At 49.9% G+C, this 25,576-nt stretch overlaps 4 protein-coding genes across 7 annotated transcripts; 2 read left to right on the top strand and 2 right to left on the bottom strand.

The window, feature by feature from the left end:
- Positions 1–16: 16 nt before the first annotated feature.
- On the bottom strand, positions 17–5,344 carry LOC117581446 (protein stoned-A). 3 transcript variants are annotated; one of them, XM_034268655.1, is made up of 3 exons: positions 4,930–5,344; positions 2,033–3,382; positions 17–1,405 (listed from the first exon to the last, which is right to left on the bottom strand). In XM_034268655.1, the coding sequence occupies exons 2-3, from the start codon at positions 3,351–3,353 to the stop codon at positions 39–41; spliced, it is 2,688 nt and encodes an 895-aa protein (XP_034124546.1). In that variant the 5' UTR covers positions 3,354–3,382; positions 4,930–5,344; the 3' UTR covers positions 17–38. The 3 variants fall into 3 exon arrangements, with proteins under 3 accessions (XP_034124546.1, XP_034124548.1, XP_034124547.1); XM_034268657.1 differs by having other exon boundaries at positions 5,208–5,344; XM_034268656.1 differs by lacking the exon at positions 4,930–5,344 and adding an exon at positions 3,826–3,877 and having other exon boundaries at positions 2,033–3,384.
- Positions 5,345–6,573: 1,229 nt separating this feature from the next.
- LOC117581447 (alpha-(1,3)-fucosyltransferase C) lies at positions 6,574–9,269 on the bottom strand. Its single transcript, XM_034268658.1, has 4 exons — positions 9,160–9,269; positions 8,918–9,076; positions 7,651–8,844; positions 6,574–7,595 (listed from the first exon to the last, which is right to left on the bottom strand). The coding sequence occupies exons 3-4, from the start codon at positions 8,436–8,438 to the stop codon at positions 7,160–7,162; spliced, it is 1,224 nt and encodes a 407-aa protein (XP_034124549.1). The 5' UTR covers positions 8,439–8,844; positions 8,918–9,076; positions 9,160–9,269; the 3' UTR covers positions 6,574–7,159.
- A 437-nt stretch (positions 9,270–9,706) lies between these two features.
- On the top strand, positions 9,707–10,873 carry LOC117581451 (ras-related protein Rab-21). Its single transcript, XM_034268661.1, has 2 exons — positions 9,707–9,878; positions 9,965–10,873. The coding sequence occupies exons 1-2, from the start codon at positions 9,815–9,817 to the stop codon at positions 10,573–10,575; spliced, it is 675 nt and encodes a 224-aa protein (XP_034124552.1). The 5' UTR covers positions 9,707–9,814; the 3' UTR covers positions 10,576–10,873.
- A 1,274-nt stretch (positions 10,874–12,147) lies between these two features.
- LOC117581444 (proton channel OtopLc) lies at positions 12,148–23,914 on the top strand. 2 transcript variants are annotated; one of them, XM_034268653.1, is made up of 7 exons: positions 12,148–12,231; positions 13,769–15,891; positions 19,774–20,574; positions 20,644–20,761; positions 20,982–21,078; positions 21,143–21,325; positions 21,393–23,914. In XM_034268653.1, exons 2-7 carry the CDS (start codon positions 14,033–14,035, stop codon positions 22,697–22,699), a joined length of 4,365 nt encoding a protein of 1,454 aa, XP_034124544.1. In that variant the 5' UTR covers positions 12,148–12,231; positions 13,769–14,032; the 3' UTR covers positions 22,700–23,914. The 2 variants fall into 2 exon arrangements, with proteins under 2 accessions (XP_034124544.1, XP_034124543.1); XM_034268652.1 differs by having other exon boundaries at positions 19,771–20,574.
- Positions 23,915–25,576: the final 1,662 nt, after the last annotated feature.

Below are 25,576 nucleotides of genomic sequence, written 5' to 3'. Positions count from 1 at the left end.
TTTCGGTTTTTTTGTTTTTCGGTTTGCTTATTCGCAGCTTAGCGCTCGATTAGTTCGCTTTCGAGCAGCTTAATTTCCGTCTCGCCGGGCGCTAGATTCTCCGCTATGGAGGTGTCAAAAGGATCGATGTCCTGCGGCCGCACTGGCGGCGGTGGGCGCGATGGCAGCGAGGGCGTGAGCACCTTGTCGCCGAGTCCCAGATCCTGGGCGTCGCTCTGCGCGTCAATGGCCAGCTCCTGGGCGCTTCTCTGTGGCAGCAGCTCGTTCTCGAGCAGCTTCAGCTCCGTCTGTCCCGGCTGTAGATTGGCGGCAATTGACGTGTCAAATGGATCGACGTCCTCCTCGTCCGAATCTTGGCCCTGGGCGTTGCGGGCGCCGCCGGCGTTCGGCAGCTGTCTGCGCTCCTGTGCGGGTGTCAGCACCTTAATGTCGATGTTCTCCTCGACGGCGAGCAGCACCTCGGCGGGCACGGGCGTGGGCGGGGCACGTGGATCAAAGTCCGGATCGGAGAGGCTGTGTCGCAGCGTGGGCGTTGGCTCGGCGATTAGATCCGCCTCGATGTGCTTCAGCTCGATGTCACTGAGCTTGGCCTCCGGCACATAGGAGGTGTCGAAGGGATCCTCCGACTCTGGTATGCCCTCGGCAATCGATTGGTTGCCGCTTGCAGGTCCAGCGGCTGAGGGTGCGTAGTACGGCGTCAGAGGCTTCTTGTTGGCCCCAACCTCATTACCGGCACCGAGTAGATCCGGTCCTGGCACCAGGAAACCCACACTCTTCGCCTGGATGTTCAGGCTCAGCGAGGACTTGCGTCGGGCGGCGTCAAACTCCGGAGTGATGTGGGATGGCGACGGTGGCACCGGTGGCCTTGGCCTTTGCGGTGGCTGTGGCTTCGGTGGCGGCGGCGGCTTCTCCTCTGCCTGTCCTGCCCGCGGATCAAAGTCCGGATCGCTCAGCGAGTGCCTGAGTCCTCCACTCGTCTCGTTTGTGAGCAGTTCCCGCTCCAGAAAGCGCAGCTCTGTGGCCTTCGGCTGCACAATGGCACTGACCGCTGAAGTATCGAATGGATCAAAGTCCTCCGGCTCTTGGTCGATGCTAAGAGTGGGCGCCAATGGCGCTGGCACTACCTTGCTAAGATCGGTGGCACTACCGGCCAAAAGATCGCGTCCCGGCGCCGCCAACAATGAGGATCCTCCTCCTCCAGTGGTCTCCTCCTCGGCGCGCGGATCAAAGTCGTCGTCCTCCTCGAGTACGGTGGTCTTCTTGATCACCTGCTCTGCGTAGTTAGTGTTGAACGGATCGTCGTCAAGGTTCGGCTCCTCCTCGTCGTCACTGACGTAGATGGCACCAGGTACAATGTGTGGTCCAGTGGCAGGCCTGGCCGGTGGCGGCGGGCGCTTTGGTTTTCCTGTAAATGCAAGCCACAATTAACAAGGCATTTCCATAACAATTTGAAAGGAAAATGTGGGAAGGCAGAAAGTGGGAATCGTTCCCAGCTATGTATCTATGTGATTCGTGCAGAGAACTGTCCTTTAGATAATCCCAATCTAGTTGTCTGTCTGTTGCCCTCAAAGATCAGCGCATAAACAAATGTAGAAACAAAGATCCAACATTTAGAATGAGTATCCCAAAATAAATGAACTTTCTTCAGCATAGAAATCGAATAAGAACCAAAAGTACATTCAATCATTTTAGAATATTAAAAATGCTCTAAGTATAAATACAAGTTTGTTTTTTGGAATGGAATGTGGTAACAGGGATAACAGCCAGAGTGCAGCTTTTTCGAGCCCATAATTTATATAGATTCTTGATCCGTGCATGCAAAATATTTCAGACATTTTATGGCAGAATCTGTTTGCTCTTTGAACATGTTTCGACATACTTTTTCACACTTTAATATCCAGTTTAGTTTGAATTTAAACTTAAATTACTTTCTGTGTGTTCATGTTGATTTTTTTGTTGAGTGTGAGACAAGTGTGCTGAGTTTCAGCGTTCAGGGTTGAAGGGGTATATCCTCCAATGGATGATGGCTCACCTGATAGTGGCTCCTCGGACTCGGGCTCCGGCTCGAACTCGGCCCAGCTGGTCTCGGCAACGGCTTCGGTGAGTAGCGAGGCTGGCGGCAGGACAACCTGATTGACAATGGTGATGTCCTCCTTTTTGGTGAGCGACTCGGCGGCTAGTTCGGCAAACTCGTCGTCCTCCTCGTCCTTGAGGGCATCGAATTCGGCTAGATCCGGATTGAGGGAGCTCCCCTGTAGCTCTGCTAGCTCTGCGTCCTCGTCCTCTTCGTCGACTCGTTGCGGCTTGATCAGATGCAGATGGAGCGAGACACTCAAGTCAATGGGACCAGCCGATTCGGTGAGATCGTCGTCGACAAGATCGTCGAGCAGATTGTGCTGCGGCTCGGCGTTGGCGGCTGCGGCCAATAGATCCGCCTCGGGATCGGCTAGCTCAACGCTCTCGCTGAGCAATAGATTCTGGATGCCCTTGCGTAGCTTTCGCTTGGGATTGGCTAGGGCTAGGGCGTGGTCGCGGTCTACGCGTCCGGAGAGTACCTCGACGGCGGCACCGAGGCTGACGAGCTTCTTGTTGCCCTTGGCCTTGTCGGCGCCAACAATGACCTTCTCCGCGTAGGCGGTGTCGAACGGATCGGGCCCGTCGTCCGCCTGGAACACGGGCGAATCGGGTACAACGGCTAGTTGGAGCTCTCCGCTGGTGATGGCCTCGATGTAGTCGGTGGCAAAGATATCATCGACCTCGTCCTGCTGCTCGTCCTCCGAGTCTGAGAGCTCGACAACGGCCTCTGCTAGCTTGTCGCGCTGCGACTCGATTAACGCGAGGCGTTGGCGTTCCCTTTCCTGGCGCTCCGCCTCGAGACGGGCTGCCTCCTCCTCCTCCTGCTTCTTCTTTTCGGCCGCCGAGGGCAGGCGCTGGTAGAAGGACTCCTTCTTGATGCGATCGAGCTCGTCCTGGGTCTTGTGTAGGATGGTATCGACGCCCGATGTCAGCGCCTTAAACTTGGCCCATTCCTCGTCGCCTCCGCCTCCACTGGAACTCTGATGCTGATGCTGCTGATGGTGGTGGTGGTGGTGGTCGTCAGTTGAGGTTGTTGCACCACCGGATTCGGCTAGATGAGCGTCTCCGAGAGAGGATCTGTGGTATGTGGCGCCTGCGGCACCCTCGACGTCCGATGCGCCACCGTCCGATTCGCCAGCGTCCGACTTATTGGCCGCCGCCTCCTGCTTGGCCCTGAGCTCGCGCTTGTACTGCTCGAGCTCCTCTTCGGTGAAGAGTTCTTGGTCCTTTTTCGACTTCTTCTTTTTCTTTTTTAGGCCCTTTGGTAGCTTAAGCATTATCTAATTGCGGAGACATCGAGATCGGTCTGCAAATATGTACGAGAACTTACACTCCCACAACTGCTTTCGGGAGCGATAACACTGGGATGCTGACGCTAGAGGTTTGCTTCTACGTAGGAACTGGATGATGGACTGACTGGGTAGGTGGTAGTAGTGGTTGTGGTGGTTTTGGTGGTGGTGGTGGTGTTGGATTGGACACTGCGGGAGAGGGGGGATACTTATTATGTAAGCTACTCATCGACAAAGGCACATAAAAAATGTATGCAGGGTGCAGCTGCTGCATCTACACTCAGCATCGAGGCTACGCAGACAGTTAACTGATTGATGGATGAGGGATTGCTTGATTGATTGACACACTGCATTTACATTTACATTTTACATTTACATTTTACATACATATATGCATATGAAGTGGCGATTTTTCTACTGGAGTCACTAGTTAAACCCTCAAGCCCGTCTCCCGCACTCACCGCCGCACCAAATGTCCACTGAAGGCTATACGGAGTTCTGGGCCACTCGCAAAAATCTACATTCGATTCTTGGTATTACCTATTCTGGGGAAAATCCATTAGATATTTCCTATGAAATCTGTGTAGCTCTACTCTACAGGAGATTGATGTTCCCTGTGCTTCCTGTACGTGAGGAGTGCGTGGTCCGTGTACCCCGTGGAAAAAATGTACACGCTCTCTCTCTCTATACTCTCTCTTTGAATGAGCTTCCTGGCGGGGCTCTGTGTCTCTGTGAATGTGGTGTACCTACACACGAGCTTCGGCCAAACCGGGCGAGCTTTTCCACCACAGAGGCCACAACTCAACACAAAAGTCAAAGCTCAACACACACTGGCAGGCAATAGATTTCGCCCACACTGCACTTAATGGTTGGTTGAGTGACTGTTGACGGGCACTTTGCCAGCGTCAGAGCAATTATCCATTATTGGCGAGCAATCATTGGGGGTCATCGATAATTGGCATGCAATTGGTTGAATATTTCAAGATCAGACAGGGAGCGAGGGAGCGAGGGAGCGAGGGTAGGGAATGGTATTCCCTTTTCAAGGATTATGTGTATGTGCTCACAGAGTGAAGCAGGACAGCACGCTGCTCTACGAATGGGGGGCAGTAGTGTCTCCAACATCTCTTTTGTTGTTCTTTTTGGCTGGAAAAATCGATGATATAGAGACGCACTTTAGGGCATAGAGAAAAGGAGACAGACAGAACGAACGAACGAGCGAGCGAGAGTGAAAAAGAGAGTACGTTCCCACGCACAAACATCCATCATAGAGCGTATCTCAAATAGGAATATATAATATATACATTTCTCTTATATTTGTACTACACTCGCACTACACGAGTTTTTTCCTAATCAAATTTTCTGCACACTTTCCCCGACACACTTTTCTCACAGTCAAAATGAACATTAAAAAAAATATGACACACACCTCGTTGTAGGACAATTTAATGGGTTTTCTTTTCTCTTTTTTATTTGTGTTGTTTGATTGCAACACTTTTGCATGATATTTGGTTGATTTTCGGTAGATTTTTCAGTTCGATTTTCTCTGAAAACTTATGCAACTTACGTCTCACTCTTGCGCACTTTATTGGGTGAAGGGGAGGCAAAAATGCAGGAAAAACAATTGTGTTCGTACGTTCTGTTTTTTATCCCCCTCGTGGCACACCACACCATACACACTTTTCTTGGGCCAAAATCAATGAAATTTCTCGAACTTCGTTTTTTTCTGGGTAAGGAATTGAGCGTTGAGCGTTGAGCGTGGGTTTTATTTTGGAAGTCCGTTGCTGGCTGGTTCTTATTTACTTTGGGGGTTTTTACTGCCGTAATATCTTCGATTTGTGTTACCTCTGATTTGAACTATCGGGAAATCTAGCACAGAATGAGTGAAATGTCACGAAATTCCATAGGAAGTGCTTTCAGAGCAACATCACCGTGCCACCTAACAGTATCCTTCAAAAAGCTGCGGCCGAAAAAAGCTTCCACGCAAAAGCGCCCACCGAAAGCGTGGCCACAGCTGTTGCGTGGCGGGGGAAGGGGTTGTGTGTCTCTCCCGCGGGAACTCTGTTGCTCTCCCGAAGAGCTCCAGTAGCTTCGACAAAGCTTCACCGAAGATGCTCGAAACAATAGCTGCTGCCGTACGTCAGCAACGTCACCGTTTGACACTTGACATTTGTAATGCACGACGCACCACGACGACCCACAAATATCGCAACGCATGCGCCCACCCAGTTGACCAGCCCTGGCTGAGCTTCTCCACAGCTGCCGTTAAATGTGGAAGGGCACTCGAAACGGTGACACTGATTCAGTGGCAAAATCCTTTTCGAATGTCTGAAAATCATCTTGAATGTCCAATAACGATGGTAAACGCACATTTATTTGAAGAACTTCAGCCTTGCAGCAGGATCGAAACTCTCAGAGCAAAAATCTCCACAAGATTCATGTTATAATTATCTAGAAATCGCAGCCAAAGAAAAGATTGCCATAACGCAACTCCACTATGTACAAGTTTTAATTTGAGAAAAGCAGTTCCTAACATTACTAAAGAGAAGACAAAAAGATTTACTTATACTCTAAGTCTTTTGGTTATAAAAACGGAAATGACAGGGCGACAATGGAGATGATGATGAAGACTAAAACTAAGCCCGCAAGACAGCAATACAATCCACAATACACCCCATTTAAAAGCCAACGCATAGTATGGGTTTGGTATGGGGTTTGGTGAGGGTTCTGCTGAAGGGAGATCCCATCCTACTGAAAACTTCCAACAGCAGACCAGTCTAAGAATCTGCCGAGCAGCAACCTTCAAACAGGTTAATTAACTTAAGTAAAAGAAACTGCAACAAACTGGAATATTTTTAGAGATTTTTCAAATATTTAGTATACAAAATTGAGCCAAGGAATACGTTAAAATAAACTTAAATATGTAATACTTAATATATTTGAACTAGTTGAATGAATAATTCCAGAGAAAATACTTTGAGAAATTTAAAGAGAGTTATCAGTTGTGGACTCTAAGCAAAAACTGCCTGACAAGAATATGTGAATAAAGTAAATAAAGGATGGCAGAATCAAAAATGTATATGGAGCTTATCAGTTCTTCATTAGCTAGAGAATCAACTTGAGAGTGTTTAAGAAAGACCTGAAACACAACACCATTTGTGGCAAACCCTATAACTAATACAAATGTGCCCTAATTGTAGACCATTCAATATATGCTCCCTCATGATGGATTTTAATTATAAGCTTGTCTAAAATATCAGAGAATAGCTCCAAAATGCCACCGCAGATTGTCCCTAGAACTACCAACTTGATTTGTTGTACAGATTATCCTTATTGACTAAGTTCAGCTCATTAGGAAAAAATATGAATGCGGTAAGGGTAAGGGTGCAGTTGGAAGTTGGTGTAAATAATGATGGATATAAATGACACTTACACAAAGGTGCCGTCTATTTATGTGTTGGTGACTTTATCGCCCCTCGAGGCTTATGATGGCGATAATGTGACGCTTTTTGGTGGATTCTAGTTGTAGTTGTAGTTTTGATTGTAGTTGTGAATGAGTCAGTGCAGCAATAGGCGGCGATAATGTCAAATCGTAGTCGAAGCCCCCTCCTCGCATATCTTATCTCTCTTTAGTGGTTTCCAGCGTTGACACACAAATAGTATTGACGAATGTTAGGTGGCCAGGAACAAAGGAAAAGGTTTTCCCATAACACATGCAAATAGTCGCATGTCTGCCATCCCGCTCTTACGCGTACGCTTGTCGCCTCGACCCGTCCTTTTCCTTCTCGTGCGCTAGCTCAGAACTGAATGTTTGTCTTGAGTCGGCAGCTGTTGAACCACCAGGACTCGATGTCGCCATACACCTGGGACCTGTGCCGCTGGGCGGACGAGTGCAGCCGGGCGCACAGGTCGCAGAAGGGGGAAACGTTGACCATGCGGTAATGCTCGCGCCACCAGAAGTAGCTAGTGTACTCCTCCATATCGTTGGCCACGAAACGCATGTGCTCCGCCAGCTCGAGGGCGCTGTCGAAGCGATTCGCATCGATGTAGGAGTGTGGTGGCAGGAAGCGCGTGTAGTCGGCCCCGCCAAACACCACGGGTATGATGTGGCGCTCCAGCACACCATAGAGCTTCTCCGTCACATAGTCCTCGCACAGCGAGTTCTCAAAGGCCAGATAGAACATGTAGTCGGTGTCCAGCATCTCATCGCAGTGAGAATCGCCGCGGGTACAGCTATAAGATGTAGCAGAGCGTTAAATAGACTCCACGGGATGGCCTGCCGACTCACCTGAGGGGCCCGCATTTGCCGTAGACATCCACCTCGATATGCTCCTGCAGCGCCGCAGTTAGGTTTTCGCGGCGGGACAGCGTCTTGCAGTGGGACACAAACCAGGCGGCCATTTTGGTCTTGCCCCGCCACAGCCTTGATGCGCTGGTGTCGTTCCCTTCGCCCTTCGTTGGCTGCTGACGCCAGTGGACCTGGGCACTTGGCGCCACCACAGCACCCGTTTCGATGTCCTGCAGCTGGCCGTAGGGCCACACCACATCCGAATCGAGGCGATTGGTCATGGTGAGGTTGTAGAATCCCCCCTCGTCGCTCAGCCTGTGCTTGGTCTCGCCCGCCGACTCCATCAGGGCAAACACATACGCCTGGTGAGGACTGCGCCGCGAGGGCACCGGCCGCAGAAAGGGGAACGACTCGGCCACGTGAAACACAATGGCGTCGTACATATCCAGGTTGGGCAGGAAGTCGTGGCTGTTGGTCACCTCGCACTGGTACACGGGACAGTGCAGTTCCTCGCGCAGCTCCTGCGGCCCCAGCGAGTCTGCGGGCAGGCCCCAGCGCGAGTCCCCGAAGAAGCTGCTCCACAGCAGAATGGAGCGCGTTCGCGAGCCTTTCGGGGGATTGCTCTCCAAGTACTCCTGCAGGATGTCATACTGATGGATCAGCGGCGAATGGTTAAGCTTGTGCAGCGCCAGCAGGCTGCCAAGGAGGAAAACCGCCAGCAGCAGCAGCAACAGCAGCAGGGCCGGGCGGCGACGCCCATTGACGAACCGACCCGAACGAACAGCCATTGACAATTGGCATTAGTTGGGTCTCCAGATAAAGCAACGCGTTAGCGTTCCTCCGCTTCTATTATCGGCGTTCCCCCGCCTTCTGCCTTCTGCCTTCCGCTGCCACGCCAGGGTGCGAGTTGCGAGGTGCGAGGGCGATAAGGTAAGTAGTATTGATTGTTAAGTTAAGGTTATTGAGTTAAGTGGAAAACTCACACGTCGGCCGGCAGGTAGGCGGGCAGCCCTTATCGAGCACATTTCGGCGTCTCCTTTCATTGAATGGGCATTAGACGATTAGAGGGCCAGCGAGTGCCAGAGATTGAGGGCAGCCTGCAGCACGCGGGTGAGCAGGGCGAACAGCGCCACGAATCCGTTGACAAGGAGCGTCCTCAGCAGAAGCAGCACTTGCCTCATGGTTCTCCCAGTGCTGCAGAACAAATGAAATTATCAAACGGATTGCAGCACCGAATCAGAATGGGAGGTGTGCAACCGCAACCCACCTGTGGAAATGGCCTCCAATCTTCCAAGTGTTTGCCTGGGAAAGCAAACACTTGCCCCAGCCGTCCCCTGGGACGTTGACAAGGCAAAGACTGTAGGCCCTCCATTGTGGAGCAATCTCTGCCAATTACTTTAATGGACAGAGCCACACCGCTTCAGTCCTGCAAGGAATTCAAATTAATGGTTGATTGTCATGAATGGGGCAAATTACACAATTTCTGCTCTACTTTGATTGCGCACTTACCGCGGGTCCTCGCGACAGTCCTCCCAGTGCTGCCACCACCATCATTAGCCTTCGAATGTGTCTATAATTAATTATGGATTAGTTCCCACCGCCGGCTGCCAATTGCGCGGGAGGCACTCCAAAAGGTAAACAAATGGGAATTGGAAATCTGTCGCTAGCGGGCGTGTGTGTTGCTCGTGTTTCGGTATATCGATATATATCGCACAAAACTAGCTATCTTTACGTCGCGAATCGATAATGGTCTTATGGCTAAATACCGGGTCGGTACGAAGGCACCCACGCATTGATACATTGGTAATCGTTTGGTGTGTGGTTGGTTTACCGAATTTACATTGTGGTTAGTTTTCCGTCCAGACCTAATACGCCGATAGGTTCCGCATATCGAAAAAAAATACCGATACAAATATTTTCGCAGTCCAAAAAAACTATTACCTACACAAATGCTATCAACAAAAAGTATATATCGATATCAATTCACCATCTTCATATTTACGGTATATTTTTAAAGTTGGAAGGTATATTTTGATATATTTTTGAGGGTCTAACAGTATACCTTATCTTCACACTGATTTCAACCTCCTCATGACAAATGACAAACTAAACTGAAAATTGGAAACGAAATTCACGAAAAGACAGGCCAACGAGTGGAAGAAAAATGAGCTCGCGTAGGAGCAGGAGCGGTCCCACCCTGAACTTCAAGGCGGTGCTGCTGGGCGAAGGTGAGTCTTGGAATCCGACACCTACACCTGCTCTAGGGCACTTCTTGGACATTCGATCCATGTTAATGCAACTACGATTCTTGCAGGCTGCGTCGGCAAGACGTCGCTGGTGCTACGCTACATGGAGGACAAGTTCAACCCACAGCACCTGAGTACGCTGCAGGCATCGTTCGTGACCAAGAAGGTGACGCTGCCGGACGAGCGGCGGGCGCAGCTGAACATCTGGGACACCGCCGGGCAAGAGCGCTTCCATGCGCTGGGCCCCATCTACTACCGGGGCTCGGACGGAGCGCTGCTGGTGTACGACATCACCGATCATGACTCCTTCCAGAAGGTCAAGTCGTGGGTGCGCGAACTGAAGCAGATGCGCGGCACCGAGATCTCCCTCATCATCGTGGGCAACAAGACTGACCTGGAGGAGCAGCGGGCCATCAGCTATGCGGATGCCTTCCATTACGCCCAGACGGTGGGCGCCCTGTACTTAGAGGCGTCCGCCAAGGAGAACGAGGGCGTGGCCGAGATCTTTGAGCTGCTCACGCATCTGATGCTGGAGCGGCTCAGCCAACGGGAGCGGGAGACTGAGCCCGCAAGCCCCTTGCGGCTGCAGGCCCTAGATGCGGACGATGCCGTCAGTGTGTCGGACGGAGAGCAGAGTGACGGCACTGGAACCGGTCAACGTTCCTGCTGCGGCATCTAGAAGCTGCAGGTTGCGGGGGTCCGGCTAGCCCAGCGCCGTCCATTGTGATAATATATAATGTACCAGTAGATCTGTAGCCGATGTTTGTCTGTATATACTATATAGATATATATATATACATATATATAATTACTTATATATGATTATGTTACCAAATTATGTTTTGTTTAAGTGGTCCCTGATGATCTTTATTTGTTGTAATCCCCCCATCCCCCTTTAACCCTCATCCCTAGACTAACCATTAAAAATTGTTCTGCTATGATTCCACGAAAACCTGTTTAGGATTTCGGAAATTAAATATCGCTCTTTGTGTGCGTCAAGCAATAAAATATCTTGTACTAGCACTTATCTGCATTATATTGGTGTGATAAGAAACCCCTCCCCACTCCAAAATCATCAGCTGCTGGTGAAATTTTGCTTGAATTGAAATCTTTATCAGGAGTGTGCTGCCAGCTGTGCACACTACTTCGCCCGCCACTGTAAGCAATCAGTGCAGCTGTCCAGCGCTCCAGCGCTGGTCGTTATATTTAAAAGAATAAAGATTTTAATGTGTAAAAAACGGATTTGCGATTGTAAATTAATATTAAATGCGAGTAGACCCCTAAATTTCATCAGAGTTGTATGTAAAAGCAGTGCAATAAGAATAAAAACTGAAATTTGTCGCGGTTTTTTATGGCTTTATTGGAAATACAATCCCTAAGCAAAATGGCAGTTCCGTTTCATTTCAACACAGTTGGCAGTCCTGGCTGAATATCCTCATTCGATTTCCACATTACGCAGGCTCCAAGGCCCAACAATGAGACGCACTGACACGCTTTTTGAAAAGGGTTCAGGCGGAGAACGGAAAACCCTTTCCACTCTCACTATATCTCACTGTCTCTCTTTCGCCTTTGTTTATTCTCTCTAATTCCCTTGATGTAAGCGAATTCCAGCACAGCCAGAGGGGCATCCCATGGCGAAACGCAGATGCGATTGGGGAGGGGAGGCTGCGCACTTCTGTTGTTACCGGTTCGGCTCGGTCCGGGTTCGTTCTTTTACTCTCGATGCATGCTCCACAAACGAGCCACAATTGAGGCATCACAAGTACAACTTTTCACACGCTCACAGGTCGCCCTCCCGCACCACAGAAACACGGCCAGAGCACAATGGGCTCGAGAGATGCGAATTCTATCGAAACTGTTGATACATACATAGGTGACTGAATTACATCATTGAAATATATCATATCAAGCTATACAGCAAGTAGTGGTAGGAGATAATTCCCAAAGGGATGACACACATTATCCAGGCTTCAAATGGGAGAACAAAGCACAAAGCCGGAACACGGTCAAGTGCGTAGTTATGAATCCCGGTTCAATTGTGTTTGACAACCACCGTTCGTTCCCCCACCGTACTGTGCACTGCATTTGCTTTGTTCTCTCATCCAGCAGCTGCGCTCTCGCGTCCCTGCTCTCACTCTCTCTCTCACGCTACACTCTCTTTGGCAACGTAGAGGCTGTGCTGTGGGTACTGTGGGGCCGTGGTGTTGTTGTCGTCGTCGTCGTCGTCTAATGGCGCAGCTTTGCCTTGGCACTGCCGCCCCGATCCGATGGCGTTTCATTCTAGAATTAAGTGCCGCCGCAGCAGGAGTCGACTACTGCGACAGGCGCTCTCCGTGTAAGTGTTTGAGTGGGTATATGTGTTGTGTGCCCCCGTAAAACCCGTATGTATGTGGCCCGGAACCGACACCGACACCGAAACCGACAGCGAAACAGAAACCATAACGGAAATCGAGTCTCGGCCCCAAGCAAATGAACCGAAGCGCAATGCAGTGCGAGGTGCAAGGTGCAGTGTAAAATAACCGAACAGAAGATCCAGGAAGAGGGAAAGCCGTCTAACGGTCGAACGGTCATAAAGTCCTTCATTTGTCTGAGCAGAACATAACAGATTGGTGTCCATCTAATGGTACAAAGGCGTACACACAAGTAACGGTATGCAGTAATTGGAGTTGTATTCATCCAGTTTCTGGGAGTGCGTGTGTCTGGCGTATTCCGGCAATGAGTGTATGTGTGTGTGTATGGCTTCTAACGGCATCCATCCGGGATGTACTGCCAGTCCAGAGATTCTTAAAAGTATCCATGCAGTACATATACATATGTACTTTCTAACGGTCCACAGTGCCTGTCCCTGTGCGTATTTTTTTGCTTGTTTTTTTTCTGTGCCGTGCCGGAAATGAGTCTCTTTAGTTTTTGTTGTATTGCCAAAATCCCTGCCCTACAAAATCATACGCAGTATCCGTGTATCCTCGTTTTTTTTTTTGAGGGGTTGCACACGCACACACAAACATACATTTACTCCGAGGCCCACACCGAATGCTATTCCGAAGTTCACTCCGAACAGACACAGACACAACAGAGGAGATTCCCAACAAACAAACCAACAAACAAACAAACAGACAACAGCAACAAACATAGAGAGAACGGGGAAATAGAGCAACAACTTTTCCAGTTAACCTTTTGGCCTGCTCCGCCTGCTTTGCGTTCCTGTTTCTGTTTCTGCCCCTCCAGTGTCCAACCAAATGAATCTCATTTAGATTTTTTTTAAACATGCCTGCTGTACTATGGCGGTGGTTGATCAAACTACGCACTTCCAGGCACACCATTTGTACAGAAGGCGCTGTTGCAGGACTTTGTGCAAATGTGTGTAGAATTTGTTGCGTAAAAAGTCAAATGCGCAGCGAAATGCAATGCCACGCCCCATTCCGCCCACGCTACAACCAAAGAGAGAGACAGAGAGTGTGCGAAGGAGTGTGAGAAAGATAGGATAGAGTGTGGGAATGGGTGTCATATTGGAAGCTGGAGTGAAAGCAGAATAAAAGCGGCAGATTTAGTGGAGCAGCAGTGCAAGCAGTGCAAGTGGCTAGAGTGTGAGTGGAAGCTGTTATACAAGTAGGGAAAATAGTGTAAAGTGCCAGTATTACTCGTAGAGTGAGTGGCAAATCGGGAAATGAATGCAAGCAGTGGTGGAAGGAAGCCGAAGCCGGGCTTTTCATTGGAACAGAGAGCAGAAGTGGGAGTGAGAGTGTGAGTGGAAGTGGACTTTGCAAGCCCTGGAGTGAGAGAGCGTGGATGCTCTCTCTCTCTCTCTATGGGTGGGTGTTTGTGTGTGCTTCCTGACACTCTTTCTTATGTTTGTGTTTGTGTGTGCATTCCAGGGATACACACAGAATGTGCGTGCAGTGAAATGGAGTGAAAAAGATTGACCAGAAAAACAGTTTAATAGCAAAAACAGAACTAAAACGAAAAGCAAAAGTTAAACATCAGAAAAAATCATCAACACTCGCTGCCAAAAGCCAACAGAGGCCGCCACCGATGTGAGCCGTGAGTGTGAAGGAATTTTGCCTGTACAACAATAATTAAAGAAAACACCAGGAAAGCCCACAGTCAAGCCAAGGAGAGAGTGTGAGAGAGAGAGAAAGATGGATAGCTCGCCGGATCTGTCGCTGAAGCTGCGACGTGGCTCCAGTGATTCGCGGGACAATTTCTACATGGACTTCGCCCAGGGCATCGATTCGGACATCGAGGAGGTGGACAACAATGCGACCACCACCACGGCAGCCAGCACAAGCACAAGCACGACAACCACGACAGCGGGGGATGCACCACTGCCACCGCCGCCCCTACCCACAATCTCACTCAGCGAGGAGGTGCTCATGCTGGTGGCACCACCACCACCGCCACTGGGCTCACTGCACGGCCAGCCGCTGCCCACGCTGACGGAGGCGGAGGACATGCCGCCGACACCCACACCGCCGCCGATGATCGGCCATCCGGATCAGCCGGAGCCGCAGCTCAGCCTTGACTTGAGCATCGATCTGGAGATGAGTTTGGAGGCCACCTCGCCGCCAGGATCGCCTATCAATTCGGTGCTGGAGCTGGAGCTTATTCCGCCGCCGCCGCTCTCACCCCTCTCCCCACTAGAGGATGCAGGCCTGCGAACGGACGTGGACGAGGACGATGGCGAGGAAACGGACGATGCGGAAGAAGCGGCAGCGGAGCCACCCCTTTTCATCCCCCCTCCCCCATTGACAGAGGAGCCAAGGGATGGGGCAGATGGGGCCGAAGCAGACGAGGAGGGTGAAAACGAAGAAGAGGAGGAGGAAGAGGATGATAATGATGATGAGGAAAAGTCCACACCGCCGCCACCATTGCCGCCACTGCCCTCGAATCTGTCGTATGTGCAGGGCAATGTCACCCCGCCCCTGACCAAGTCCCCATCCACCTCACCCTCGCCACCAGTGACGCCACCGCCCTGCCCGGAGCTGAATCTCACGCGAATGGTGTCGCCGCCGGCGCAGCACATCAGCCAGATACCACCACTGACGCCCTCCTCCGAGAGCGACCAGGAATCGCAGCCGAATTCCCCCAATCCACGATCTCTGCCAGAGCCAGAACCAGAGCAAGAGCCGGAACCGGAACCGCAAGAGGAGCAAGAGCAAGAGCCCAAAGAGGAGCCAGAACCGGAGCCCGTTAGCGGCAGGGACTACAGCCGATCGCTGGACAACGAGGATGAGTCGACAACCATTACCACGCCACCGAGCAATGGGTACTCGGCCTCATCGATCATTGCCCCGCCGCCGGAGCACTTTGCGGAATTGGACGAGGACAGCGTGGGTGCCGGAGGTGGTCGTGGTGGCTTCATTCCACCGCCGCCCCTAAGCATGGACATGGAGGAGCCAGAGCCGCCCGAGGAGCCCATCACCCAGGACGACGACGAGGAGCCGCTATCCGTGGACAGGGAGGAGGAGCGCGCGGACAGCATCAGCTCACCGCGAGCCGCGAGCATCGCCAGCGGTGGCATTATGTCCACCAGCGGAGCCATCGCGGCCATGGCAGCCAATGCCGCTGCCAACGGTTCTCCCAAGCTCTCGGAGAGTCGCGGTCCCAGCCGCACAGGCAGCCAGCGATCCGCCACTGCAGCGGGCATCCTCTCGCCACAGGCATCCCTCAAGTCGCAGGCCTCTATCAAGTCGCAGGCCTCCATCAAGTCGCAGACGCAGTCCTCCAGCAAGAGTCCTGTGGCATCCATCAAGTCCAGCTCGCAGCGTGTCCAGAGCCCGCCTGTGGGCGAGGGGGCACCGGCCATGCCCTCGCCGCCGTTAATGCGCAGTCCGCCGCCGGAGCAGGCACGCCAGATGCACAGTCCGCCAAGGATCACCACGCCGCCGCGAGTCTGCAGTCCGCCGCTGGTCAGCAGTCCACCCAAGCTAGCGGAGACGGCAGCAGCCGCCGCCGCAGCCGCTGTCACAATCACAACCAAGGATCAGCCGATCGTCAGGTAAGCCACGTGGGGGATAGGGGGAAGACTAAAATAATTAAGAAACTTGAACTGAAATCGGAAAGGGATAACTGAGGGACTTTCGGTTAAAAGCAGACTTCTTTCTTTCTACAAAGGTAGATAATTTATTCGATATAAGGATCCTTTTGATGAGCCTTGAATGTATGAGAATGTTTCCAAATAAGTCCAGATTCAACTTTGTAGAATTCTTGGAATCATCATTGATGATTCTCCCTCTAAAAAAAATCTGTCTACGCCCTAAACGGTTATCTAATTGTCACATCGTGTCTGGCGTTTGGGGCGTCTATTATCCCCTGGCTGTCCTAGTTTCAGCACTTTACTAATTGCATAAGCTGCTCATCATCATCATCATCAGCAGCAGCAGCATCCTCATCATTGCTCTCAATCTCTCGCCTAACTACATTCCCAGCCATCCAGTGCATTCTCATAGTCGTCAGCCTCCATTAGTCGGCTGCTAATAGCTCTACAAAAACTGTTTAACTCATATGGCGGCTCAACCCTCAACCCCAGCCCCATCTCTGGCATCCAGCAACATCCATTTGGTGTTGTCTGCATCCTTTTGCCCCTCGTTTCGTTGTGCATTAATTAAACATCACGTTTACAGTGCAACACCCTGACAAGTTTCACGCCAAAGTCAGAGCCACAGCCAGAGTCAGTGATGGAGGCTGGTGCCACACGACATGTGCGGCATTTGAAGTGCGTATGCAGAGGTCCGTCTGCCTGCATTCTGCCACCTGCCACCTGCCTCATGCCGCCTGTCACTCGATTGGCTCGACATGCACAAATTGTTGCTGAGCGGAATATAAAAAAAAGAGCTACAGGATTCTCCCGGCCAGTCACCTGTGGCCCGGCCGGCTGCAGCACTGTTGTGTTGTCGTCTGGCCATTGCCACGCCCATTATACGTATTACGGCACTAAATTGCCGCAAGGCACCGCAAACACCACACAGCCATCGCACCCGCACTTAAGCAGCACCCACCACCCTGAGTCGACCGCAAAATAGGTCAATTGAAAGTTTGTTGTGCCTTGTGTTTGGGCGAGTGCCACGACCCCAGCTGGAGTCTCCGTTTTTGTTTCAATTGCGGTTTCTGTTTGCCCTCTGTCCAGATGCAACGATTCACAGGCCCCAGGACTGCCTGCCTAATGGACATTTCCAGGCCAGCGCACGCGGCTACTTCTTTTGTGTGTGTCTGTGCCCCAATGAATACTTGATGTGCTTGGGACGCAGACATTTTGCGAGAATGTCAGCGAGACGAGCAGGAAATTAGCAAATCAAATTGCTGTACGAGCAAAAGCTAGGTGAAAGGTTAGAAGGTTTAGTCCGAGTATTGCTGGGGTCACCTCTTATGCAAACTTCCATGTTAAATAATCACTCACATGAAACATATATCAAGCGATAAATGTACCATCAAGTGGCTCAAGTGAACCAAAGGACCATTTTTTAAGGCGCGAATCCCTCAAGCGGCAGCCCAACCAGCGGAAGGATGATGCCAAATGACCCTTAAAGGTGACCCCGACACACAATAATTAACTTTCAGCCGGGCTTGCCCCCATGGCGGGTGTTTACTGTACAACATTGCAGATGAATGGAAATGAAAATGGAAGGGCACTGAAAGGGTTCTGTCGCTTTTTGCCCCCTGTGACTTTGTGGCATGCTCCCACTGCCACTTCCAAGCCACCAACACAGCACTCCCGGGACTTGTATTCATCATCCATTTATGCAACAGTCGCGTGGAGAGGAATGGAGGGACCAGGACATGGCTGGGGACTGTGACTGTTGTGTCGTCTCAGGTTAACAACCCCGCAAAAAAAACATACAAATAACCAGGAGAATGGCGCCCTAAAGTATGCAGCACGCTTTCAGAAATCTGATTATGAGTGCGCTTGAGTGCATGACCCACACAAACCACAAACCACAAAAAACACACACACCACACCACACCACACTCTGCAACCACTCGACACGCGCTAGAGCATTGTGTGCCGCCCCGTCTCCCATTCTGTTGCATTCTGCATATGGCATGGTGGCGGCCGTGCGGCAAGCTCTCCCATATCCTCATGTCAAGGTTATTTGATAAGCCTCCCCATCAGCGGCAGAGCCAGAGCCAGAGCCCGAACTTGTTGCGATTCCAGTTCCTTGTTTGCATTTGCATTTGCATTCGTAATCCTCCATATGCCATAATGATGCCATCATGCCCATGCCCGTGCTCTTCTCCGGAAGAAGAATCCTTTCAAGGATGTCGGTCTATCCTCAATCCAACAGCGATTTGAATGTGAATAAATGATGCGTGGCATTAGCGTGGAATGGGAGGCGTGTGAAGCAGGTATTCAGTCTCATATTTGGGTAGTGCTTCCTCAAGCACTGTACCTGTCCCCCCTTCGACCCATTCGATTCACCTGTCAGACAAGCATCATGGGGGTCATGTGGCGTGTTTGCAATGTGCGGTGTGTGGTGTGTGGTGTGTGGTGTGTGGCGTGTGGGGGAGGCCCCGTCTTAATTAAACATCGCAATCACATGCGAGAGCCCTGAACAAATTTCATATTTCCATTTGGCTCGCAAACAAACATTGTGTCCCATCTATCCATCTAGACGCAGACAGACAGCCGCCTCTGCAATTCCATTTAGTACAGAACACTGCGGGGTACAGTGCGTGCCGTGACAATAGTGGCATGGCATGGCCAGGATAAAGCTAACGTAGCATTACTTAATGATCTTTTGTAGCTAGAGATGAGATATCTTGAGATATAATTTACAATAAAAATTGCAAATTTCCAATAAAATCTTCCTTGAGTTTCCACAAATAAACTGTGGCTATGCTCCAATGCTACTGAAACGCACTGTATCATACATATTTATACAGATTTGTGGTCTGTGCCACTAGACGACGATTAGTTTCAATTGCTATAGAGAATGGAACAGTCGGGACGGGGACTTTTCATTAAGTTTCGTGTGTTTGTTCCCATCTTTTTTTCTCTTTTTCGTATCACATCTGTGATTAAGCGCAATTTACGAGCACACGCTGTGTCTGTGTCCCCCCCCCTTTAGTGATGGAATAGTACTTACTGCTGTATGGGAGGAGGAATGGGAGTGGAGTGGATTCCCATCCGGAAGGCAGGCCAACCTCCCAAATTGTGCCCTGCACAACAGCCGAGTCGAGTCTATAAATAGGTGCTATGCTCGACTTCCAGGGCAGTGATACATTCAGATAGAGATCCAGAGATCTCAAAGTTCAACAGGCCATTCAGCGAAAGTCAAGATCAATGAATCTTAATCTTGGGAAGCGAATTCCGGCACGTCTTTCCATATGCGATGTACACACTGAGAAATGTTTATGGGTGGGTAATTCATGGAGATAAATCTGTATATTTAGATGAGATAAAACCAAAGATGTAAGGCGAAAGAAAACTGGACATATCCTTAAGTATTTATCAATTGTAGGACACCTTCAAGAGTCTTCATATATTCAGAACTTCCCCTCAGTGTAGCAAACATACATACTCCACTTTTATGTAGATATGTAGATACATTTGCGTGATCTTTTGTGATTTGTTCGCACAATGACGACGGAAATGTCTGGCATCCGATATAATGGAAGCCGCCACACACCCATGCACCGACAGCATGGAGAACTTGCTTGTAGCACTGATTCGAAGGGGGGATTCCGATTGTGTCCATTATTTAATTAAGCTGCCTCTCCATGTATCTGCATCTGTGTCTGCATTTGTGTGTGTGTGTCTGCAACAGTATCTCAATCCAAATCCGAATCGGTGGCTGGCTCTGCAAAAACGGGGACGGGCTTTGGGGCTACCATTCAGTGAACCAACGTCAACCATGCATTCCACATCCTCATCCAATTCCAGCAGCAGCAGCAGCAGCAGCACAGCAACTGCCAGTGTTACAGCCACAACTGTTGAGCCACCGATCGCCACGCTGAGCTTCCAGGATGAGCAGAAGAGCCAAATGCCACAGTCGCAGCCACAGCCAAAGCCAGTGACCACTCAGCCGCGGACGCACTTCACCAGCAGCCACCACCACTACCATTTGCCGCACCAGTTTCAGCATCCGCACCACCAGAACCACCACACGCACAGCGTTCGCGTGCCCACGCCCACTGTGCCCAGCAGCTATGCCCCGCCGCCGCCGCCGCCCTCCGATGACGGCTTCCCGGAGTACAGCCGCAAAAGCTACATCCCGGCCATGGCCGCTCCTGTCCTCAGCTCATCGCTGCTGTCGGCAGCCTCCGGCGAGGGGGCCGCAGCCGACGTGACGGCAGCCATCTCACCTGGCCGTGCATCGGCCCGCTCCGGCTCCCAGCATCACGTGACCATCGATGAGTCCAGTCTGCCGCGCAAGAGCAGCATCAGCGTGGTGGAGACCACGGCTGGACCCAGTGGCATCATAGTTGGAGGCGGCGACGGTGACGGCGATCGTGACGTCGGAGGAGGTGGCGGTGGTGGCGGCGGGGGCGGCGGCGACAGCTCTGATCCGCCTTCCTCCCCAGGCAGCAGCTCGCATCCGCAGCTGAGCGGTAGCCAGGCGGACGGGCAGCTGGCCTTGATGTATCACTCACATCAGCTGACCAACTATCCGGCCATCCTGCCGGCCATCAAGCGCACCCATCGGCCATCGTTTGTCTACCCGCCGATGCCCAGGGTCAAGGCGTAAGTTTCACACACCAAAGATCATTCCTCAGATGTTCCTCTAATTTCTGTTTTCTCTCCGTTTTACAGTGGCGATGCTCTGGCTACACTTTTCTCAGCACTTTATGGAAAACTGCTGGTGGTCATGGGCGTGGCATTTCCCATGGCCGAGGTCATATCCACCTACATACCGCCGTCGTTCTATGAGGTGAGTGTTGAGTGTTGGTAAATGCCTGACAGTGTTGGTAAGCTATAAAATATTCAAAAGGAATTTCTTCAGAACTTTAACTACTTGAATTTGTATCTGCCAAATGTTTGAACTTTCGAAATAGTATTCTAAATCTTGCTTGCATGATGAGCATCATGCAGCAGAGAACCTCGGTCCATATTCCAAATGATTTTCATTCCAAAAATCGTATTCTTTTTAGGTGTACTATTTGTATTTGTATATTGGCAGCATGATCTTTCTGCTGTTCATGTACGCCACGCTGCTGTGGGGTCGCCCCAAGTTGCCGCCACCCATGGGTAAGTGCACCGCCTGCCACTGTGTAGAGTACTTGCATCATAATGAATCCTTGTCTGCCTGCAGCCACATCACCGAACAAAACCACAAAGGCCAGCACCTCGGACAGCTTGGACGAGTCGGACACGGATAGCACGTCGACCCATCGGCGCCTGCCGCCGCCCATGCCGGTGCGGCGTCCATCGCTGCTGTCGCCCCTGGGCAGGCAGCATCACTACGGCAGCTTCTATCTGCGCATGGGTGCTGTGGGTGAGTGTCCCTAATGAGTGTCCTCCTACGCTCGGGGCTCCAATTTTCTGTGCTTTGTTCGTTGCAGCTTTTGGGATTGGCAGCATGATCTACTCGGGTCTGGAGTTTGGGCAATACTTTGAACTGAATCCGGACACCAAGTGCCACAATGTGCTGCTGGCATTGACGCCTGCCACCCGGATGGCCTTCATCTTCATCCAGATGTACTTCATATTCCTGAACAACGAGCAAATCAAGGTGTACCGCTACAAGATCATCGCCCGCTTTGGCCTGATGCACATGATCGGCACCAATCTGGCCGTCTGGCTGAACGTGCTCATCCAGGAGACGAAGCACGAGATTCTCACATTCTACAATCCAGAGAATCGTACGCTGCGCATCTCGCATCGCATACCGGGACACTCCCGCGGCCATGCCATCATCCCAGTGCATGATCCGACGGCACACTTGAGGGTGGCACGCGGCCTGAAGGGCCCCTACCAGATTTTCGAGTGCCGGCGCACTAACATCATCGGTACCTTGGTGCAGGACGCCTCGCCCTTTCTGTTCCCATGCACCATCGAGTACTCATTGATCTGTGCGGCCATCCTGTATGTCATGTGGCGCAGCATCTCGCGACCCCAGACCCCGACACCGCAACGCCCGGACATGATCAGCTCCCCGATGAAGCGCTCGCCCCACCACTACTCGGTGGACTGTGCCCGCGCCCACAAGGGCCTCTTTGTGGGCATCCTCATACTGGTGCTCACAATCATCTCGCTGATCATCTTCTTTGTGCTGATCTCGCGGCCCGAGTTCGTCTCGATGGCCGTCACCGAGGTGACCATCTGCGAACTCCTCATCTATGGCACGGCCACGATTGCCACGCTGGTGGGCATGATCCAGATCCGTCATTTGCAATACGATGCCTACCGCAGCTTCTCCCTGGACGACATCCTGTTGGTGGGCGCCCAGACGGGCTCCTTCCTCTACAACATCTTCACGGTGATCGCGGGACACTTTACGCTGCGCAGCGACGACATGCTGGTGCCCATCAATGCCCTGGCCTCCATTGTGCAGACCGCCTGCCAGACGATGTTCATTCTGGACGCCAGTCGCCGCCAGGCCGTCAGCCCCGAGCACATCCGCAAGAAGCCCGGACGGGAGATCGTCACGTTTATGCTGGTGGTGAACCTGGCCATGTGGGCGATCAGCACGCTGGAGAAGTCGCGGGCCGAGTCGCATCCTATCCAACTGAACTTCTACGGGCTGTGGGCATGGACCATCATCACGCATGTATCCATGCCGCTGGCCATATTCTATCGCTTCCACTCGACCGTGTGCCTGTGCGAGATCTGGAAGCGGGCCTACAAGCTGAAGCCCACGTACATGTGAGAATTCGCCCGCTCGCGCATTCAGAGCATTGCGCAGCAGCAGCAATTCTGCGAGGATCTCAAGACGAACCTCTCCTACTGCTACTGCTCCACGACCCTCGCCGGCGGCGAACTGGAAACGGTCGAGGAGGTGGACAGTGGTGAAAGTGCCAATACCAACACTGGAGAGGCGGCAGGATCGGGTTCAGGTTCTGGATCGGGTTCGGGTTCGGGTTCGGGCTCTGGAGCGGTGCCTGAAGACCAGGAGGAGATTGAAGCTGAGGCTGAGGCTGGCAAAGAGGAGGCGAAAGAAGCCAAGGGCGGCGACAGTGGGCGACGTGCACTGTCGCCGCTGAGCCTCAACACGGAGAAGGCCTTCTGTCCGGTGTACGTCATAAATGGTGAATGAGTTTACGCGCACTTTGAGTTCATTGACGCAACGAGCGGCCATGAGCTCAGCTTTGTTTAGGACATGCACCCGCCATGATACATCTGCATCAAGAAAAGGAGCACCAGAACCACACCACCACCCACCACAGCGCACATCACCCACCAAAGTCATTATGAAACCACCACATTATTTTTGGGGCGGGTGCCAAGCAAAAGAGATTATTTCCACACACCTCAAACAAAAACAAACACAAAAACGAAAACAAAAGCGAAAACAAAAACATATCCGCAAAATCGGACAAAAAGGAAACAAAAAACAAAAATGGCGAAACATAAATAATCCCGGGCCGCAATATCGTAAATGTTTTAATCAATATGAGAGTTCTGGTAGTTAAAACGCGTAGGTACGTACGATCAGTAGATGGAACATATACCTACAAAAATATACCCCAAAAGTGTTAACTGTAACTCTATATATAGAGTATGTATTTATATATCGAGACTGACTGCTGACTACATATGTGGGTTCTTCGATCAATCAACACACCATGAAGTTTTCATCATCGAATGATCCTTAAGATCCTAGGGCTAAACACAGTATACGGTATACGCATAGAACATATATACATATACATATACACTACCAGAATCCTGCAGGAATACACCAAAGTGTTTACGAATTCAGAAATCAAATTAAGAATACGACGGACATTACTTTGTTGTCTCGAACTGTCTCGTTTTGAACTGTTTCGAATGACTGTTTCATGCAGGACTCTAATACACACACTCGTACATGATAAGGAGTGTTTGAGAATGTGAAAGAGTAAAGAAGAAAATGATTAGAAAGAAGAGCAGTGAGAGAAGGAGATGATTCATCAACCCCACCAAAAATCGGTGCGAAAAATGTCGACAACCACAGAAAGTTAATACAAAACCGAAACACCACTCGTACTACATAGTAGACGGTATAGACAGTATAGCACATAAGTATATATACACATACTCGTATGTAGATGTTCTATGCTAACCAGAATGCCATTTCCCCACACCATCCATCCCTCATCCCCCATCATCCCACATTAATGGATCGTTTGTTGAAATTCCTCGTTTATCACAGCGTTAATCATGCATTATATTAACTAATTTTTTGATGGTTTAAGATCTTGTTAGTACTTTGTTTGCCACCCCACAAGCGGATAGGTTTTTTGTGATACAAATTTGAGTTTGTGCTTGTTCCGATTTAAACAGATTCTTTAACTATTATATTAACCAAATCTTTCAGTATTAAACAAAATAAATAATAATAAAAACCACAAAAAAATATGTAACAAAAGCTCAAAAAGTGTAGAAGGACAAATCACCAAATCACACCTACTATAAGGCGCACAAATCTATATAGATTATAGCAATTTTAAGTACACATATATACAAAAATATATATGAATATGAATGTCTGTTTTTTTTTTTTGTGTCTACCGTAAGGGTATAAGAAAAACATACATATATACTATATATACATACAATATAGGATTAGACTCCACATACATATACGATACAGGATTGTCTTGTATATTTTGTCAATGCCAAAGAGTTTTTTAAGCCTAAGTTGAGATTACTTTCCTCTTCGATACTGATACTGATACTGATACTGACACTCATACTGACGATGGTGTGAACGCGACTTGACCATCCGACCGGCTCATCCATTGTACTATATTCAAAACGTTATTAATGCCAAAACTGATACCAAAAAATGGTGGAGAGAAGAACCACGCACCACGAACCACAAAAGAAATGAACACTTATACATAATAAATTAGTTATTTCAATTTTATACTCGATACTAAATTTTTAAACTAGAATTAAACTGTAACTTTGTATGCATTTTCTTATATGTATTTATTGTACACCGACTTTAGACACTGCTCAAAATCGAAAAGGCGAAAAAAACAACAAAAAAATCAAATTGAAATTGTATTACTTAGAATTTATTGTACTCTACTCGTAAGTAGAAGTTGGTTAATGAAATGCCACGAAACTCATTAGAGGAACTCCTATTCCAAGTATTAGGAAATCCAAGCGAATCGAATCGAAAACCAAACAAAAGAAACCATTTTAAGCAAAATAATAAAGAGAAAACCAAAACAGAACAACAAATAATACCAACATATTCAAGTTATACCCAAAAAGCAAAAACAAAACCAATCGAAAATCAAAATAAATGTAATACTCGTAGCTGTGGGACGCAATCCAGCTTCCTAAGGATTCAATCTTTGATATGCACTGATCAGTTCTATACCCTGTTACTGTCCAGCTTCTATATTTCCCTTCTTCTACTGTTCCAATTCGGACTTTGATCCATTTCAATTTTCCCCTCATTTTACTGCTTCATACCAGCGGTTTCGAGTAGAAATCTGTGATTGCTTTCAACAGAGAGAAAGAAATATACTTAAAGATATCTTTGAGGAGCGATTGTACTGAAAGATTTCTCAATCAACTCTACATTTCG

Source organism: Drosophila guanche, unplaced genomic scaffold (genome assembly GCF_900245975.1).
Source record: "Drosophila guanche unplaced genomic scaffold, DGUA_6, whole genome shotgun sequence".
NCBI lineage: Eukaryota > Metazoa > Arthropoda > Insecta > Diptera > Drosophilidae > Drosophila > Drosophila guanche.
This window is presented reverse-complemented; position numbering and strand designations above follow the sequence as displayed.

What these genes read in the sequence shown, in the direction of transcription:
- LOC117581446 (XM_034268655.1), bottom strand. Translation starts at nt 3,353, where the DNA reads ATGCTTAAGCTACCAAAGGGCCTAAAAAAGAAAAAGAAGAAGTCGAAA. An exon ending in GTCCGAGGAGCCACTATCAG is followed by an intron (nt 1,406 to 2,032) that starts GTGAGCCATCAT and finishes TTGCATTTACAG; the next exon opens with GAAAACCAAAGCGCCCGCCG.
- LOC117581444 (XM_034268652.1), top strand. Translation starts at nt 14,033, where the DNA reads ATGGATAGCTCGCCGGATCTGTCGCTGAAGCTGCGACGTGGCTCCAGT. An exon ending in CCGATGCCCAGGGTCAAGGC is followed by an intron (nt 20,575 to 20,643) that starts GTAAGTTTCACA and finishes TCCGTTTTACAG; the next exon opens with TGGCGATGCTCTGGCTACAC. An exon ending in TACCGCCGTCGTTCTATGAG is followed by an intron (nt 20,762 to 20,981) that starts GTGAGTGTTGAG and finishes TATTCTTTTTAG; the next exon opens with GTGTACTATTTGTATTTGTA.
- LOC117581451 (XM_034268661.1), top strand. Translation starts at nt 9,815, where the DNA reads ATGAGCTCGCGTAGGAGCAGGAGCGGTCCCACCCTGAACTTCAAGGCG. An exon ending in GGCGGTGCTGCTGGGCGAAG is followed by an intron (nt 9,879 to 9,964) that starts GTGAGTCTTGGA and finishes CGATTCTTGCAG; the next exon opens with GCTGCGTCGGCAAGACGTCG.
- LOC117581447 (XM_034268658.1), bottom strand. Translation starts at nt 8,438, where the DNA reads ATGGCTGTTCGTTCGGGTCGGTTCGTCAATGGGCGTCGCCGCCCGGCC. An exon ending in GGCAAATGCGGGCCCCTCAG is followed by an intron (nt 7,596 to 7,650) that starts GTGAGTCGGCAG and finishes TACATCTTATAG; the next exon opens with CTGTACCCGCGGCGATTCTC.